The sequence below is a fragment of the Lepidochelys olivacea genome (assembly GCF_965140295.1).
Source record: "Lepidochelys olivacea isolate rLepOli2 genome assembly, chromosome: 10".
Taxonomy (NCBI): Eukaryota; Metazoa; Chordata; order Testudines; family Cheloniidae; genus Lepidochelys; species Lepidochelys olivacea.
In genome coordinates, this window is record NC_140420.1 from 23,984 (window position 1) to 44,246 (window position 20,263).

Genomic DNA, 20,263 nt, shown 5'->3' on the forward strand with positions numbered 1-20,263 from the left:
AGCAAAGAAGAGCTAGAGAAGTTAGTCCAATGTTCAAAAGTTAATTAATGTTCAAAAAAAATCTTTGGCAAAGACTCCACAAGTGTAGAAGTCCATTAATACTCACAGCAAAGCTTAGTGATTCAAGTACCACTTAAAAAAAATCTAAACTGGTTCTACTTCTATGATAATAGAAAATCATCTTTCAGGAGAGAGAAATATATTGCTGAAAATGAAATTATAGTAATAAAGTATTTCAATAAACAATGTTGAGAGAAAATGTTAAAAAATTACGTGAAAAATGCATCAGGCCATATTATGAAATTCAACCTTAAAACCTGTTTAAAAATGTTCGATAATTATCTTCAGACTATTGTGTTTGTAAATTACTTTTTAAGAGCTCCAGATCCAAATGTAAATCCATCATGGGTTTTATCTTCCCTCCTTCATTCTCAAAAGTTCATGTTCTCACAGTTTGATAGAACAAGGTAGTGATGATTCTGTAGATTTTACTACTACAATAAATGTAATCTTACGTGCTTTTTTCTGCTAACTCAAGGCCTAGTCCAAAGTGCGCATAAATCAATGAAAGCACATTGACTTTAGGGGGTTTTGGATTGGGCTCTGAATTATTTAACACTGATACAAATCTCAAAGATATTTTTCAAGATCAGAAATACAATTTAGCATGTATCTTGTTTCTATTGCAATGCATCTGAACAAACTTCAGAAATAATTAAACTCTTTGCTGGTCATATCAATGCACTTCTTGTTCATTAATGTATTAATTAATAGGAATATTCACATTATGTAACACAGTTGTAGGTCATTTGAACGTAAGCTGTACTTGTGTCATACTTGTATTTAACAGGAAAGAAAAGTAACACCACAGGTAACTCTTCCCTACAAGAATAGTTAACTTTAAGGAAAGTAACAAGATACAGTGTTAAGATACAATAATTAACTTCTCCTAAATTGCATACTCCTAATCATCAGCATTAAATATGGACAACTTTTTTTAAAAAAAATCATTACAATAAAGCACCACTGCCTGATAAAATATTTAAATAATTTTAGAGCTAAACCCAAAGGTGTATTGTATTTATTTACGTAAAAACAAAACCTAGTATCTTTTGCCCATTGCAAGGTATTATTTTGAAATTCTATTAAATTTTAATTATCATCCAATTGTCCTGTACAGAATTAGGTGGTATAAATTGTTTGCAAACGGTTTCCTTCACATATTTTGCAATTTTACTGGGTGCAAGGCACAGGCACTTGGTAAAAGTGGCTATGGATTATATCAATTCATGATAGGTAATCACACAGATTAGGAGTTATACAAATGTGTTCATTAAGACTACAAAAATCCAACTTGGGGCAATATGAAAATGCACAGTTTAAGAAAACTGGTTTGTTTCACAAAATAAAAAAAAAGTATTTGAATATTTACGCATATGTGTCTCTTTCAATGTCACTCTCTGCTAGTATACTTATAAATACTATTAGTCTGCAGTTGACTTAAACTGTAAAAATTGTAGGCAAGTTCTCATTTATATGTACTTGTTCATTTAGTAACTACTAAAGCCAAAAATGAAATTTAACTATACTATACTATCATAATATGATTTAACAGTAAAACTGATATAAATATTTTAAGTTCACAGTACACACACAAAGCTTCATACCGCATATTAAAAAAATAAACATTAAAACCTAGAAAGCAGGTTAAAGCAATTTATAACAATCTCTAACAAAAAACAGTTAGCAAAGTGCTTTTACAGGAATCAAATTTCTTCAAATAACCAAGTAAACAGTAGTGTTAGACTGATTAAAAAATACTGGCAAAGGATTACAGCACACTAAACATGGTGAGGGGTAAGGTCCTCCCATCAACAAGTATTGTATTTACATGAGTGTCTTACATTAATGCTAATGGGAGGCATGGGCATAAATCCCCCATTCACGCATTGCGAGTACACACCTGTAAGAAGTGATTATGCTGTAAGTGAACCTGAGTAGCTTGTGCACCAGGAATGTAAGTGGAAAACTGAAAAGGGCAGGTGGGGAAAGAAATAACCACGGAACTTTAGAACTTCATTAACAGAATTCAATACGTAAAGGCAGCCAAACCACATTTCCTATAGTAAAAACAACTAAAATATCTTATAAGGTCAAAATGGAGATCAGTCTAGCACTAGTAAATGGATTAATTACTACAGATATAATTCTTATATAAAATACCAGAACATAAAATATATTTAGTTCATTAACATGATTATAAGTACCATGACTTTTCATTACCATTTCTTTTTTTCATCTTGCAGCAAGGACATTCCTGTTTAGCTGCACAGTGTTCACAAAGTACATAATGTTGACATGGCTTCAGGATTACACTCCGGTCATGTTCTTGGCATACAACACACTTCTTTGAATGAAGTTGGAAAATTACCTGTAAAAAGAAAATTGCTCTCAATAAAAATTCCAATGTGTAATGTCTCACAGTGGTTGCTGTATTCCTATTATTTGATGATAAATTCTTACTTCAATAACACTTAAGAATCTTCTGTTGGTACAGTTAATAGCTAGTTCAAGCACCAGAACAGGGTAAACAGAACTGAGAATAGTCTATAAAGCAATAATGTGTTCAGCAAGGACACAAGTGCAAAACAAGCTGTGACTCAAATTTTTCCCTGCACAATCAAAACCTGGATGAGTACCACCACCCAAAATTCAGGCCAGGTCTACACTACAGACTTATATCGGTATTACTACGTCGCTCAGGGGTGCAAAAAATCCACAGCCCTGAGCAACATAGTTATACTGACTTAACCACCCCAAGTTCCTACTGGGGACTTGAATTAATTACGCTGACAGGAGAAGCTCTCCCATTGGCATAGGAGCATCTTCATTAAAGTGCTAGAGTGGCACAGCTGCACCACTGTATTGCTGTACATGAAGACAAGCTCTAAAACTGAGAAGACTGAGACGCTTTTGAGACGCTGGTCTGCCACTATGAAAATCGACCATTCAATCTGACATATTTCCTCACAATGCATGTAATTTGCATCAGTCAGAGTGGAGACCTCCCAGATATACAACACTCAGTAAAAATCTGCTGATCAAGACTTTGGGGAAGCCATTATGTTGGCAAATAAATGTGTTTGCCACAGAAGGATAAAAAAATAAATCTTTGACCCAGTTGTTCTATGTAACTCCAACTGTCTTCCCTCTTACTTTCCCAGTTGTAGATCATCATCCAAAGAAGGTGAGCTGTGAGGCTGAACTTGGTGAAGAGTGTGCTTATAAGCCACTGGGTTTATAATCTTCTGTTCTCAATTATCAATTTCTGCTAACTCACAGAGAGTAGTCTATAAGAATATCTTCCTCAAAGTCCTCTGGAAACTCTGGTTCCATTAACATCTGATACAAGACCATCAAAACAAGTTCCCATCAAAACAAGTAAACAAAACCCTTCTTATCCCCTTTTTACTAGCACTAGCTTGTTTTGCTGATCTTGTCTTCTCCTTGCTAGTCTTTATTTACGGTTGATATTCTTGTTTGGTTAAGAACATAAGAATGGCCATACTGATCAGACCAAAGGCCCATCTATCCTGTCTCTGATAGTGGCAAGTACCAGCTGTTTCAGAGGTAATGAAAAGAGGAGGGCAATTTTGAGTGATCCATCTCCTGTCATCCAGACTCAACCTCTGGCAATTGGAGGTTTAGGGACATTTGGAGCATGGGGTTGCATTACTGTCCATGTTGGCTAACAGCCATTTATGGACCCATCCTCAATAAATATTTTGAATCCAGTTATGCTTTTGGTCTTCGCAACATCACATGGAACGAGTTCTACAGGTTGACAGTGAATTATGTTTGTTTTAAGCCTACTGCCTATTAATTTCATCAGGTGATCCCTAATTCTTGTGTTACATGAAAGGGTAAACAAACACTTCCTTATTCACTTTCTCAACACCATTTGTGATTTTATAGACCTCTATCATAGCCCCCCTCAGTCATTTCTTTTCTAAGATGAACAGGTCCAGTCTTTTAAATCCTTCCTCCTATGGAAGCTGTTTCATACCCATAACTGTTGTTGTCGCCCTTATCCGTACCTTTTTCCAGTTCTCATACATCCTTTTTGAGATGGGGCAACCGGCACTGCTGACCGTATTTCAGAATACCATGAATTTATATAATGGCATTATGATATTTTCTGTCTTATTATAAAGATTAAGATTCTGTCACACATATTTTTAGTAAAAGTCAGGGACAGGTCATGGACAATAAACAAAAATTCATAGAGGTCCACAACCTGTCTGTGACTTTTACTAAAGATGCACTGTGGGGGGAGGGACTAACAGTTGGAGTGCTGCGGGGGGGCTGACCTCCAGCAGCTGCTCCAGCCTCATCGCTTCTCCTGTCCCAAGGGGGCTGACCCAACCCTGTTCACTCCTTCAGCTGTTGCTTTGGCTGCCACGGGGCTGAGAACTGCTCCAGCTCTGCCACTGCAAAAGAAGTCATGGAGATCCCAGAAAGTCATGGAATCCAGGTGACCTCTGTGACAGAATCATACCCTTACATATTATCTATCCCGTTCCTAACATTTTGCTGCACAATGAGCAGATGCTTTTAGAGAACTATCCATGATGACTCCATGATCTTTCTTGAGTGGTAATAGCTAATTTAGACCCCATCATTTTGTATGCATAGTTGTGATTATGTTTCCAATGTGCATTATTTTGCAATTATCAACACTGAATTTCACCTGCCATTTTGTTGCCCAGTTAGTCAGTTTAGTGAGATCCCTTTGCAATGGTTCACTGTGAGCTTTGGACTTAACTATTTTGAGTAATTTTGTATTGTCTGCAAATTTTTGTTTGCCAGATCATTTATGAATACATTGAACAGCACAGGTCCAAGTACCGACTGAATCACCCTTGTCGACCCCCTCAAAGAATTCTAATATATTGTAAAGGAAAATGATGCTTCACCAAAAGCTGTACTGACTCTTCCCCATGTCATGTTTATCTGTGTGTTTGTTCTTTACAATAGTTTCAACCAATTTGCTTGGTTACGTCTCCATATCCAGTACATTTTCTTTTAAGGTCAGATTTTTGAGCCGTCATTCATGAAGACAGTGGCTAATTCTTATTTACGTTCTTCAGAAATTTCAGTGTTAGAGAGTTCAAAGGGCATAAAAATATATATAACTTTTGTTCAGATTTTCTTTAAATGGAAGTCTGAAATTGTGCTATGGTTGCCATATCCTCTGTTCAGCTGAGGATTTCATCCAGAAACTTTAATAGTCTTCTTTAGTTACATGGTAGAAAATGAAAAATTGGTTACAGCAGTCTGAAAAAAAGGTTGCTATGTTCTGTTTTCTCAGACATGTAGAAGGTCACCCTTGACTTGCAGAAGAAAGACTGCATCTTTAAAATGTAATTGTCATCTGTGATTAGACTATGTTCATATTGCTAAATTACAGATTATATATAAAAAGAAAAGGAGGACTTGTGGCACCTTAGAGACTAACCAATTTATTAGAGCATAAGCTTTCGTGAGCTACAGCTCACTTCCTCAGATGCATATCGTGGAAACTGCAGCAGGCTTTATATATACACAGAGAATATGAAACAATACCTATTCCCACCCCACTGGACAGTGGGGTGGGAATAGGTATTGTTTCATATTCTCTGTGTATATATAAAGCCTGCTGCAGTTTCCACGATATGCATCTGAGGAAGTGAGCTGTAGCTCACGAAAGCTTATGCTCTAATAAATTGGTTAGTCTCTAAGGTGCCACAAGTCCTCCTTTTCTTTTTGCGAATACAGACTAACACGGCTGCTACTCTGAAACCTGAGATTATATATAGGCCAACTTTAAAAAAATTAGCCTCTAATTTTGCACCCATAATCAATTATGAGATCATACCAAGAGAGGTCAGAAATGAACTAAACTAACCTCCGAGATAACAATACACAACTTGAAAGGAAAGCAATTTCTTGTTTTAAATTTATATTTACTTTACCATCGCTAGCAGCCCACCTAGTCTGCATGCAGAGATGTCAGTTTCTAAATAGGAGACTTTACTACACACTCTCCAAATATTTAAAGCTCTTTATTTACATAGCTGCTCTTTAGTGCATTGTAGTTAAAAGTATGTTTTAATGTGTTTTTTCTCACTGAAAGATATCTGAAGTTGCTTGCCACTCTTGTCACAGCTCAGCATCAAAATAAAAAAAAAAATCATCAGTTGGATTTGGGAAATTCAAACTATTGCATATTTCAGACCAAAATGGTATGTAGATTTAACATTGTATCAGTTTGAAATGAAACTCTGAATCAGCATCTTATATAATACTGTTAAACTGCCTATTTTAACTAACAATATCCACAGTACAGACACACTTACCCCATCTACTGTTTCTAAATCTAAACGCAGCTGGTTTTGTAAAGAATGAAGCTTTGGTAATGGTATCTTTTTTATATCGCCATAGCTTTTCATATGGAGTACTGTAGTGGACAGACACACATCAAATTGTTCCTGCAGCTTTTTTAATTTATTTTCTAAGTCTTCTTTTTTCCGAAGAGCTAGTTTTTTGTCAGCATCTGCCACTTTAGCACGTTCCTTTGCCTCTTGGGCCTCTTTTTGCCATGCATCACATGCCTGGGACAAAAACATTTGCAGAAAGTTATAAAAATATTTTGTAAACTAAGAACACAGGCGTAACTATAAAAGCCCTCAAGATACATGCAATACTTACCTTCAGCTACAATATGATCTTACTGTCCCCATCACTTTCCTTTACTCCCGCCACCCATTGTTTATCACTTCCCTTTGTTTTTTGTCTTAACTTAGATTTTAAGCAAGAATGCCATATCTGCTTGTCTGTAAGTCTCTATGCACATTTATGGAGCTGTATAAATAAAAATAGGAATTGTTCAGTTCATAATTTGATGGCAAAAGACAATAAAAACCTCAAAATATAGTAAAACTACTCTATTTATTATCTCTCAACAGCAGAAAAAGTTGGAACTGTTGTGTCCAGTGCAAATATGCCAGGAAACGGAAAAAAACAGAAAAAGCCCTTTACTACCCACCCCCAAAATGCACCAGTGGAGAAGCCAGGCAGATGTTGACCCTAGCATCCTGCGTGCTAGGGAGTTAGCTAAAATGTCCAGCTATGCCCCACAGCCCGAGCCATGCATTAGTTGTGTCCAATCTCACTCCATTTCTGTATGCTACGGACATCCTGAGTCAGGTATTGGAGGGCAGACATGCCACCAGTTGCTGAAACAGCAGCAGCAGAGGCAACTGTTGAACATGCTCCCTAAAGCCATTCTGTCTGTCTGTCTCTGTCTTTAAAAGCAGAATGATTTAAGGGAAGTAACAAGTTGGTTCTCTCTCTCTTGGCTGCTATTGATCAGTCTCCTTCATTCCTCCAGGACAATTTAGACATGAAAAGCCAGAATTCAGGATTAATAATTGGTAAAATGGAATAAAACCTCTAAATTGAAATTACAATTAAAGATGCCTTGGTAAAAATAAACACAATAAGAAGGTGATTTTATCAGAAGTTATTCAGGAAACAAACCTTAATTTAGTGTCACCATCATTACTGTACCTGCTTTACTTGTTGCCAAGAATCGTCCCATTGTTTTATTTTTCGATTGGCATCATCAAGTTCCTGTCTAACGTGAGCTAATTCACTTCCACTGGCGTTTGAGTTTGTTGAGGGCATAGTACCACTGTTCAATATTGGGGATGGACTAGGAGAGAAACTCCCAGTTATGAAGTCCCAAATGCTCCCTGTAACACCTGCCAAACATAGGACACACAAAAATAAACATGTTGCACACCTCTAATAAAATGTACCACATGCGGAACTAAACAATTAGATAAAAGCACTAAGCAGACAGTTATATTTTTTAGCTTCAAGATATGTAATAACAGTTCCACCTATGTCCAGAGATGCAACATTAAGCAAAAGATTTTTTTGAAGTACTCGAAGCATTCCAGCAACCTCATTGTGTGTAGGTTTTTGTTTGTTTGCTTTCACACAAAGCACAGCCCTGAAATGGGAACAGGAAGACTAGGAATCTGTTTCTATTCCCAAAAGTAGTTGCTGCCCCAAAATCTCTTATTTTCAGCTTCAGCTCTCTCACATTCTCTGCTCTGGATTGTAATTCATGCTATTTTTTAATAGCTAGAACGTTCTCCAACTAAGGTGCCAAGTGCCCTCTCTTCTCTTTCAAATCCCTCTTTAAAACCCACCATTTCCAGGAATTCTTTGTTCCTTCCTCCATTGCCAATAACCTCTCCTTACTTTTCCTTCTCTGAACTTTGTCCTATGACTTATGTTTACTTTTCTGATCAGTCTTAGGCTGTGTCTAAACTACACAGCTTTTAGCGACCTGGCTGTGTCGCTACAGCCATGCTGCTAAAAGTTGCGCAGTGTAGCTGCTGTTTGTCGGTTTTCCTGCCGACAAAGTGCTGTTCACACTGGTGCTTTTCGCTGGCAAAACTTTTGTCTTTCAGGGTTGTTTCTTTTTTAAACACCTCTGAAAGACAAAAGTTTTGCCAGCGAAAAGCACCAGTGTAGACATACCCTTAGATAGGAAGCTCTTTGAGGCACGAATCTCTTACTCTATTTGTAAAGAACAGGAGAAATTACTTATTTATAACAATAATTAACCTTTGACTTCCAGATGAGAGATCACAGGAAAGGTATACAGACTTCAGCTGAAAATCTGTTTGACTTGCCATGGACTCCCTTTCTATTATACACAAAGGATTAACCATTCACATGACTTACCTAAAGAATTATGAGAAGAGGCTGAAGTGCCTAACATACTATGTTCTGATTTCAAAGGCTGAGTCTGCTGTTGGTGAGGAGCCATAGTGGATGAAATAAAAGACTGAGACAACGACTGTGAAAGAGAACTGAGTGGAGAGGTTGAAAGGGAAGATGATGAATGTAAAGATGAGGAACGAGCAACAGAACCTGGAATATTGACAGGAGCTGAACTTCCCAGTAACCTTTGACCTAGATAAAGGGGGGAAAAAAAATTTTTTTTGAGTTACAAAGCAACACAATTAAGATCTCTCTAACCCCTATCCTCACAGAAAAAGGTTAATCAGTTCTCTTACTTTTGTAAACAACCTGTATTATGTATAAGTGCAGACACTATGCATATTCAATCCCACGAGCCACTCAGCCCACCTCCCAAACATACACAAGAGGTTCCTATGATGAAAAAAATTTGGCCCTTTGTAGAATTATTTCAGTAAAAATCTGAATAAGACTGGAAGGCTAAATGCACCATATTTCCAGAATGCCCTCCAAACAAAGATCTCAAAGTACTTTACAAACATTATAAAATGCAGCCACACAATCCTCCATATGAGGTACATATGGGATTTGCAGGAATCACACTACTCACCACAAAGATGTAACCACCCCAAGCATGGAATACAGGGGATAGCAACACTTCACCACAGTAAATAAGGAAGAATACCAGTAATGGGAGTTCAGGTAGGTACAATGCATTTGGCCAAGTTAGAATTTGGTTAGAACATACGCAAGTAAAGCACTGAAATATCAGATGAGCATAGGGCAGAAATGCACTAACTTAAACAGCAAAATAACTGTTTTTTCTGGAGGATGATGGTGAAAGACAACCGCTGTCTTTCAGATGAGACATATCCCCTTACCACAGATGGCCATTAAAGATCTCACGCCATTTTTGCAACAGTTGGGATATTAAATTAGGTTTTCTAGACAAATTCCAACATAGGCAAATGCAATCTGTCTACATTACCTCAACCCATGCAGGTTTCATTAGTTACAATATCCTTCATTTTGGAGGTTGTATAGTATTACTTTTGATATGGGGAAGGGTACAGAATCACAGAATCTTAGGACTGGAAGGGACCTCAAGAGGTCATCTAGTCCAGTCCCCTGCACTCATGGAAGAACTAAGTATTAACTAGACCATTCCTGACAGGTGTTTACCTAACCTGCTCTTAAAAATCTCCAATGATAGAGATTCCACAACCTCCCTAGGCAATTTATTCTAGTGCTTAACCACCCTGACATTCAGGAAGTTTTTCCTAAAGTCCAACCTAAACCGCCCTTGCTGCAATTTAAGCTCATTGCTTCTTGTCCTATCATCATACGTTAAGGAGAACAATTTTTCTCTCTCTTCCTTGTAACAACATTTTATGTACTTGAAAACTTATCTTGTCCCATCTCAGTCTTCTCTTCTCCAGACTAAACAATATAGGTCTTACCATATAGGTCATGTTTTCTAGGACTTTAATAATTTTTGTTGCTCTTCTCTGGACTTTCTCCAATTTGTCCACATCTTTCCTAAAATGTGGTGCTCAGAACTGGACACAATACTCCAGTTGAGGCCTAATCAGCGCAGAGTAGAGCAGAAGAATTAATTCTCGTGCTTTGCTTATGACACTCCTGCTAATACATCCCAGAATGATGTTTGCTTGCTTTTTTCCCCCAATAGCTTTACACTGTTCACTCCTATTTAGCTTGTGATCCACTACGACCCCCAGGTCCCTTTCTGCAGCACTCCATCCTAGGCAGTCATTTCCCATTTTGTATATGTACAACTGATTGTTCCTTTCTAAGTGGAGAACTTCGCATTTGTCCTTATGATATGGGGAAGCAGATCAAATCCCTGTTAACAAAGTTATAGCATTAGCATAATTCACGGCATATCTGACTTTACTATGGTCAGCAGCAGAGATAAATTCTAAGCTGCACACTTAAACCGTCAGACATATTTTCTGGTTTCCAAGAGGACACACCACTAACCCCAGTAGAGAAAAGTAACAGCTAACACATCACACTGTGTGCTTACAGAGACAAAGGAGTAGCCTGCTGTTGTATCCCTTTACTGAAAACTAGGGAGACAATCACTCAAGCAGAAGAGCATAACTTGTCCAAACTTAGAAGAAAGTCACTCTACCAGTACTGCTTGTTGCTCTCATGACAGGAATTATAATCCATAAAACCAGATTACTGTATACAAAGAATGTAAAATCTGGAATTCAAACATAAAGTTGTTGCCAGAGCTAACTTAAAGGTGATACTAGTTATTTTGGTAATCAAGCTGTGGCAGATCGCAAGATGTCATAAATCCACACAGTAATTCCATTATATCATGTGCTGCTTTTCTGTCCTTCCACTCTCGCCTCAGTTTTATTCCCCTCTTCCCTAAAATACACCCTCCCATGTAGTTCCCTCCCCTCGCTAAATCTTAGAAATAGGCCCCTTCAAATAAGTATTAACAAGATAGATAATAGAAAATATTGTCAATATCGCTTAAAAATTAATGGAATTAACTGCGCTCTACCATTTTGATTTTATTGCATTTCATCATCCACACTTTCCTTGCACATTGATTATTATTGATTATTGCACTGACATTATTATGTCAGGCTTGACAAAGCCCTGGCTGGGATGATTTAACTGGGAATTGGTCCTGCTTCGAGCAGGGGGTTGGACTAGATGACCTTCTGGGGTCCCTTCCAACCCTGATATTCTATGATTCTATTTAAATTATATTTATTCTTCTTACTGTGTGCAAAGCACCTAGCACCCTTCTGTCTCTCTGCAAATTATAATAATGTTCGTGGTTCTGAAGCCTTTTCTTTCTGTGTATGTGACATTCATTACCTTGGGGGCGTATTCTGGAACCTTCATACTCCTCATTTTTATATAATCGTGATCTTACATATAAGGCATGTCTTGTAAGGTATCAGGGGAAAGGGAATGATCTGCTGAAAGTCATTTCTCTACCCATGTGTATATCATTAATGCCTATGAAGTTATGAGAATTATGTTGTATGGTGGTCATTAAAACATGGTGTAAGTTGGGGGATCAGCTAGACATTAGCTCCCCAGAGGCAACAGCAAAGAAAGTAGCCAACACCTGGATGGTGTATCAATCAACCCATCAACAACCACTGTCCGGCAAGGGAGCTATGATGCAATGACTCAACTGCATAAGGCCACACCAGGCAAATTGCTCAGCCTTGCCTAGAGACTCAGCAAGGCCCACCCAGACATGCCTGGACTTGTTTTTTCCAAGCACATGGACTGAGGGTATAAAACAGAGTGGACACATACTGGTCCTTTTCTCCTTCCCACACCTACATTGCAAGCAACTAAGACACTGAGAAGAAGCCAAGACTCTAACAGAGGAGATTGTTCCTTAAACCTGGGCCAAACCTGTATATTAAGGACTGCAATATCCAGTGGGGTGAGCAACTGCTTAATCTCGATGTTGCCCAGTCTAACAGGGTTGAGAGTTTAGACTGCATGCTTATATTTTATTTCTTTTGGTAACTAACTCTGACTTTTTGCCTATCACTTAAAATCTATCTTTTATAGTCAATACATTTGTTTAACTGTTTATCTTTTGTATGAAGTGTGTGGCACATCTCAGGTTTTGCAAAGGCTGGTGTATAACCACTTTCCATTGCTGAAGTGGTGAACCAATTAATAAATCTGCACTGCCCATCTTGAGCAGTGCAAGATGGTATATTCCTGAGGTAGAGTGCTGGGAGCTGGGGGGATTTGGCTCTGGTGCCTTTCTCTGTGTGATTCATGAGTGGCTCTGGGAGCATTCATTCAATCTAGCTGGGTGTGTGGGGCTCCACATGCTGTTGTGCTGAGTGATCACAGGGCCTAGAGGGGCTTGCTGCTGGTCACTAGCAAGGCATTCAGTTAAGGGGGCACAGCGGTTCCACAGTCCCAGGCTGCACCCCAGGAGGATCCCGTCACAGTATGGTCAGGAGAGAGCCTCTCCATGTTCCCGTCTCCCTGGTAACGCAGTATTGGCACCACCAAAAGTTTGAGAAAGGCTCGGGGTAAATGTCAACAGACCATATGTGCTATAAGGAAACAGCCAGCATGGGCTAGATTATCAATGCACTAATAAATTATTTTAATGTTGCTTTAGTTTTCACTGCTCCACGGGGATGTTATGAAAGCATACCCTTATTTTCTTAGTAGTGTGTCACTTCAAAATGAATGTCAAATTAAATATTTCATAAAACTACAATGGCTCAGTTTTAACTTCCTATTTTTCCATTCTTTTTCTCCTTCCTTTTCTGCTTTCATCTAGAAAGGGTGGCATTTTTAAACTGTTTCTTCCTTGATGTTTTTCTCCCCTTCATCCTTCCTCCCAAGTTCTCTACCCCAATACTGCTCTTCCTCTGTGTTGTCTTTTCCTCTCCTTTCTCAGAACAGGCCAATTGGATAAAGTATTCTCTCTCAGTTCTAAGCAGGAAAGCAAATAATGTAGAGGAAAATGTAGGTAGCCGGGAGCGAGCACTGTAAAACAAAGCCAGTCAGACCTTCAAATTAACTGGTCATTCCTTCTTTCAAATATGATTATTTTACTCATTTAATTCTTTGCATTATTTCCTTTTAGTCACTCATTACGGAAAAACAGAATCAACTTTTGTTAAATCAAGATGTTCAGGTCCTGCTTACTTTAAACACTGTCTCTGATGAATCTCAATGTAACTCATAATCCTTGCACATATAATACAAACAGGAAGTTTAAAATATAAGGGAGCCAAGATCTTGATTTTCCTGAGAAAGATACTGAACTTGGGACTGAGTTGGAAAATGAGTTTTCATTAAAGCAGTCTTGTTCACATTTTTTCCACTAAATAGAATTGTAGAATAATAGTCAAAGTTTCCGAATCTGAAATTGGATCCACGCAGGCGGAGTCAATTACCAGATCAAGGCCAAAGTTTACAGTATGGCTGTCCACAACATTATGAGTTGCTATGTGAGTCTCGGCTGTAAGATAAATCTTCTGAAGAGTCTGATAAGGAAGAAAAATACTTTAAATAAATACATGAAAATGGATAACTTTTGTAAACTGAGTTCTTACTTGTTAATCCAAGGTCACTGTTTTCTTGATCTTCTAATTCTTTATCTAAGGATGCGACATTTATATCACTAAAATGTAGATCTAAAGCAGAACCTGTTAAATAAAATACGTGTTAATGAAAATGTATCTGCATTATTGATAAAACTGTTATGTTTCCTGGAACTTCACAATATTATCAGGACCATTATTATTTCTATTACAGTCATGCCTAGAGGACCCTAAAAGCTAGATCAGGACCCCTCTGTAGGTACTGTACAGACACATAATAAAGGAAAGTCCCTGGCTCTTGTAAGACAATGATTTTGCCTCTCGTCTACTAGAAATTTTTTAGTGTGTTAATCAAGTAGTGCATAAAAGTGGGGAGGTCGGGGAGAGAGAGAGACACTTGTTATGGATTAGAAATTAAGAAAGAGAAAAAAAAAAAGTAGTTAATCCTGCTGGGAAAGGGTTAAACACATTCACTTGTCACCCAACATGAATATATGAGAGGGGGCACTGGTGGAACCGTCCAGATGGAGGAATAGTCCTATGACCAACCAAGTCTGGTGACAATGTCTTAACTGAAATTTGTGTTATTTTATTTCTATGTAAATGAAGCCAAATGGAAGAGGATGAGTTCAAACTCGGCAGTCTTGAGGACTGTATTTCTACAGGAGGTTGGGGAAAGCATTTGTTCACATCACCACCAAACCTTCCACTGTAAGATGAAAGGGAATGCATTTTGGTGTACAATGAAGTTGGATGCCAAACCTTGGAGTTTGTCCAGTGTCACTTCTCCAGAGATGTATCCACTTTATGGTCAGTTTATGGGCATAAGGCAGCAAGACAGTCATCTCCATGTATTAACAGCTGGATTCTACTTCTACAAGTAGTTCCTTCACTCAAATTATTGCAGGTGCCTCAGTAAAAAAAGCCTGCCCCTTCAGTGTATTGTTTGTTACATCCACTGCTTTTTCTATACCTGGGTAATTAATTATGGTTTGTCACGGTCCAAATTTCTTGGTCAAGGTATAACCAAGGTCCAGACTCCAGAGAAAATAATACAAAAACAATAATAATGATAATAAATTAATGGAAGCCCATGACCTGTCTCTAATTTTTATTAAAAATACCCGGGGGGAGGCTAACAGTCTCCATCCTGCTGCCGAGGGCTGACTGCTGGCCACTGCTCCGGCCACCGGCTGCTGCTTCAACGGCCAGGGCTGAAGCCGAAGAAGTCACGTAGGTCTGTTAAAGTCATGGAATCCATGACCTCCAAGACAAAATTGTATCCTTAATAATAATAATAAGAAGTAGTAGTAAATAAAAAAAATTCACAGTCCGTTCAAAAGCATCTGGCAGTCTGGATTTGGCCTGAGGTTTGCCTATTGACTACCCCTGTTCTATAGTATCTCTGTGAACAGAGTTGGAAAAGATGGACACAAAATAAGGGGAAATCAGGTTGCTGTCTCTCTTCCCACCCATCTTTTCCCTGAATTCTCTCCCCCAGCTACATTTCATTTATCTCAGATAAATTCATGCTTTGGATGTCTCTGACTTGAGGGAAGTAGATGGTCTGGGGCCTTACATGCACAGCACAATTAGCAAAACTTTTGTTTCCTTGGTTCCTGATAGGTAGCACCGTCATGGTGCTTTGTCTCTTTGACTACAAAGGGAGGAGAAGAAACTATGGCAAACGGAATTATTGTAACTAATAGTTCTTTCCAGATTCTAAAAGATTAAAATAGTTTTCCTGGTCATCAATGTACGTTTTCATAGATTCATAGATACTAAGGTCAGAAGGGACCATTATGATCATCTAGTCTGACCTCCTGCACAACGCAGGCCACAGAATCTCACCCACCCATCCTCAGTGACTTCTTTTCCTTTGATTATGCTGTCTTCCTTTGAGAATGCACCACAATTAATTTATCCCCCAATACAGTCAAAGCTAAAAATAAATTTATTCACAATCCTGAAAAAAGATTACATTAAAACAGTGTACCACAAAGCTTCACAATTCTACCTAATGGGACCTCACTGGGCAGGCAAAATGAGTGTAATATATTTTTGAAAATCTCACAAACTAAAAGTCCAGCCCTGTCCTTCCTTAACTTCCTTGACTAAAAACTCTAGGTTCAAATCAGCATCTAACCTCTCATGCTTCCTTCTTTCTCCCTCCTTTCACATCTCACTTAACCCTGGACTCCATGCAGATAGGCTCTACTCCTCTTCGGATCGTTAAGAGTCTCTTTTTGAACTCCCAAGTGCTATCTGGCATTAGCTTAGATACTATTAATGCCCTTCCTCTTAAACATCAAGAAGGCTGGCTCCTGGGTCATCTTTATCAGTTTTAAACTATTTCTGATCATGTTTTCCTCCTTATTCTATTGTCCCCCAAGACACACAAAAACATAACTGTAATAGCGGCAAAGAGTCCTGTGGCACCTTATAGACTAACAGACATACTGGAGCATAAACTTTCGTGGGTGAATACCCACTTTGTCGGATGCATGTAGTGGAAATTTCCAGAGGCAGGTATAAATATGCAAGCAAGAATCAGGCTAGGGATAACGAGGTTAGTTCAATCAGGGAGGATGGGGCCCTCTTCTAGCAGCTGAGGTGTGAACACCAAGGGAGGAGAAACTGCTTTTGTAGTTGGCGAGCCAGTCACAGTCTTTGTTTAATCCTGAGCTGATGGTGTAAAATTTGCAAATGAACTGAAGCTCAGCAGTTTCTCTTTGAAGTCTGGTCCTGAAGTTTTTTGGCTGCAGGATGGCTACCTTTAAATCTGCTATTGTGTGTCCAGGGAGGTTGAAGTGTTCTCCTACAGGTTTTTGTATACTGCCATTCCTAATATCTGATTTGTGTCCATTTATCCTTTTACGTAGGGACTGTCCAGTTTGGCCGATGTACAGAGCAGAGGGGCACTTCTGGCACATGGTGCCGTGTGTTACATTGGTGGACGTGCAGGTGAATGAACCGATGATGGTGTGGCTGATCTGGTTAGGTCCTGTAATGGTGTCGCTGGTGTAGATACATGGGCAGAGTTGGCATCGAGGTTTGTTGTATGGATTGGTTCCTGAGCTAGAGTTACTATGGTGTGGTGTGTAGTTGCTGGTGAAAATATGCCTCAGGTTAGTGGGTTGTCTGTGGGCTTAGGGTTAGGGTGTAAATAAGTGATGGTCACGTTAACACCACCCTATACCGAAAACCCACCAACCGCTATGCCTACCTTCATGCCTCCAGCTTCCATCCCAGATACAACACGATCCATTGTCTATAACCAAGCGCTGAGGTACAACTGCATTTGCTCCAACCCCTGAGACAGAGACCAACACCTACAAGATCTTCACCAAGCAGTCTCAAAACTACAATACCCACATAAAGAAATAAGGAAACAGATTAACAGAGCAAGACGTGAACCCAGACGCCTCCTGCTGCAAGACAAGCCCAAGAAAGAAACCAATAGAACTCCACTGGCCATCACATACAGTCCTCAGCTAAAACCTGTCCAACGCATCATCAGTGATCTACAACCCATCCTGGACAACGATCCCTCACTTTCACAGGCCTTGGGAGGCAGGCCAGTCCTCACCCCCAGACAACCCACCAACCTGAAGCATATTCTCACCAACAACTACACACCGCACCATAGTAACACTAACTCAGGAACCAATCCATACAACAAACCTCGATGCCAGCTCTGCTCATGTATCTACACCAGTGACACCATTACAGGACCTAACCAGATCAGCCACACCATCATCGGTTCATTCACCTGCATGTCCACCAATGTAACATATGGCATCATGTGCCAGCAGTGCCCCTCTGCTATGTACATCGGCCAAACTGGACAGTCCCTACGTAAAAGGATAAATGGACACAAATCAGATATTAGGAATATATAATAGCAATATACAAAAACCTGTAGGAGAACACTTCAACCTCCCTGGACACACAATAGCAGATTTAAAGGTAGCCATCCTGCAGCCAAAAAACTTCAGGACCAGACTTCAAAGAGAAACTGCTGAGCTTCAGTTCATTTGCAAATTTTACACCATCAGCTCAGGATTAAACAAAGACTGTGACTGGCTCGCCAACTACAAAAGCAGTTTCTCCTCCCTTGGTGTTCACACCTCAACTGCTAGAAGAGGGCCCCATCCTTCCTGATTGAACTAACCTCGTTATCCCTAGCCTGATTCTTGCTTGCATATTTATACCTGCCTCTGGAAATTTCCACTACATGCATCCGACAAAGTGGGTATTCACCCACGAAAGCTTATGCTCCAATAAGTCTGTTAGTCTATAAGGTGCCACAGGACTCTCTGCTGCTTTTACAGACCCAGCCTAACACAGCTACGCCTCTGATACATAACTTTAATAGTTCAATTAACTGGACCCCAGTTAGCAATTTCAGTGCACCATTTCCCCAAAAAGAAATGAATTATACCATCACGCAACAAAAAAACCAGAATCATCACATCCAAAAAATTACTTATTTCTGTCAAATAGGAATTCCTTTGTGTTCTTTTCTATTCAAACATTAAGAAAAAATTTCTGAAAGTGAGCAATATTAAGTTGTGGAACGCCCTAGAGAGCTGGTGGAAAGGCCACTTTTAAAAATAAGCAAGACTAAACACTAGAAAATGATTGTGCAGAATAATCTTGCACTGACCTCCTAGAAATAATCCAACTGGTCTTTTCCATTTCTAACTTTTATGTTCTCATAATTCTCTGGAATTGCTGAAATTTAAAGACTTCCTGTAGCATATTGAATCTATGCTATTATTGAGCCCCAGATCCCGGAGGTTTTCTTTACGTAACGCATTTTATATATAAAACAGTCTTATCTTCTTGCCTTAAAAAACAAAACAAAAAAAATCAGTCTGAGAAAGTAGAAAAATCTAATAAATAAAGAAAATTCTGCCGCATTGTTATACCTGCAGAATTTCACAAAAGTATCTACCAAGACTTCTAAAACTTCAGGCACATTCTTAAATATTAATAAGAATTAATTATTGACAGCTGAGGCAAAATGCATCACTTGTTGCCTAATGTAAATCAGTTTGAAATGTCCACCTGTTGCTAACATCTCAGTGGAACATGAGCACCTGAAAAGAATGAAGCAACAAAGAAATAAGATGTCAGTCTTCAGAAAATAGTTATACAACATGTTACAAGGGAGATTTTCAAAAGGCACAAATGACAGTTAGGGACCTAATTCCCATTTTTGCCTTTGAAAATCTCTTTCACATAAACACAGAATAATACTGTTCTTAAAAAGCCAAGATACATGTAGCAGAAGTTGCTTAATTGGGGTGGCCTATTGTAACAGAATACACCCCTATAGTTATACCCTACACACTACTGTAATAATCTTTGTATAAAATATGTCTTGTAAGGTATCATTTGAAAAAACTAACTGTTAATAATATCATGGTAAAATCTATGTAACAACATTATATGTAAAGTTAAGAACATAAGCTTAAATCATGACTAAAGTGTATTTACCAGACAAATCTGGGGAGTGGGTAAACCGGTTTCTCAAAGACAAAGGACAAGTTGACACCTAGCCAGGTGTCATCAAAGCTGATGGGCCATCACTTATCAAGTGGCCATTTTTTGTCAAAGAAAGGGTGCAGAAAGAAGAAGTTACTCACCTTGTGCAGTAACAATGTTTTTTCAAGATGTTAGTCCTTATGGGTGCTCCACTGTAGGTGTGCTTGTGTCCCTGCGCTGTTGATCGGAGAACTTTGGTAGCATTGTCTGTTAGGCCTTCACATACACTTTCCCTCCTCATGCTGCATCACGAGGCTAGTCAGCATGCACAGGCTAACCCCCTCAGTTCCTTCTCTACCGCAGAGCCACTGACAAGAACTCCGAAGAGGGGGAGGAGGATGGTTTGTGGAGCACCCATAGGGACACACATCTCAAAGAACTGTCATTACTGTACAAGATGAATAATTTCTTCTTTGATTAGTGGAGCACCCTAGCAGTACCCCTTCTGGAGGGCTGGGACTTCAGAATCAGGTCAGTAACAGATGACAGCACAGTGGAGCTGAAGATGGCATCAGAGGCAGAGTCTCCAGTAATCACACAGTGTTCCACGAAAGTGTGGCTTGACATCTATGTCGCTGTTCTACAAATCTCTGAGATAGGGATATTCTTGAAGAAGGCGATGGATGAGGAGATTGACCTCATGGAGTGTGTACAAATAGAGTCTGGAGGGATCATGTTGTGAACTTGGTATCACTGTCTGATGAAATTCAAGACCCCACTTGGAGAGTCTTTTGGCTGATATTGCTGAGCCCTTGGATCTGTCTGCAATGGAGAGGAAGAATCTAAGGGACTTCCTGAAGACT

General features: G+C 39.0%; 1 protein-coding gene across 4 annotated transcripts in view; it reads right to left on the bottom strand.

The window, feature by feature from the left end:
• Nucleotides 1-1,107: 1,107 nt before the first annotated feature.
• The window catches only part of UNKL (unk like zinc finger), a 142,354-nt gene continuing 123,198 nt past the window's right edge, over nt 1,108-20,263 (bottom strand). For all 4 annotated transcript variants that reach the window (XM_084641270.1, XM_084641271.1, XM_084641269.1 and 1 more), the window contains 5 exons: nt 13,920-14,012; nt 8,803-9,033; nt 7,612-7,805; nt 6,399-6,653; nt 1,108-2,431 (listed from right to left, as the gene is read on the bottom strand). In XM_084641270.1, the coding sequence (XP_084497396.1) occupies nt 2,258-2,431; nt 6,399-6,653; nt 7,612-7,805; nt 8,803-9,033; nt 13,920-14,012 (947 nt within the window). In that variant the 3' untranslated portion in view covers nt 1,108-2,257. The remainder of the gene's footprint in view (nt 2,432-6,398; nt 6,654-7,611; nt 7,806-8,802; nt 9,034-13,919; nt 14,013-20,263) is intronic.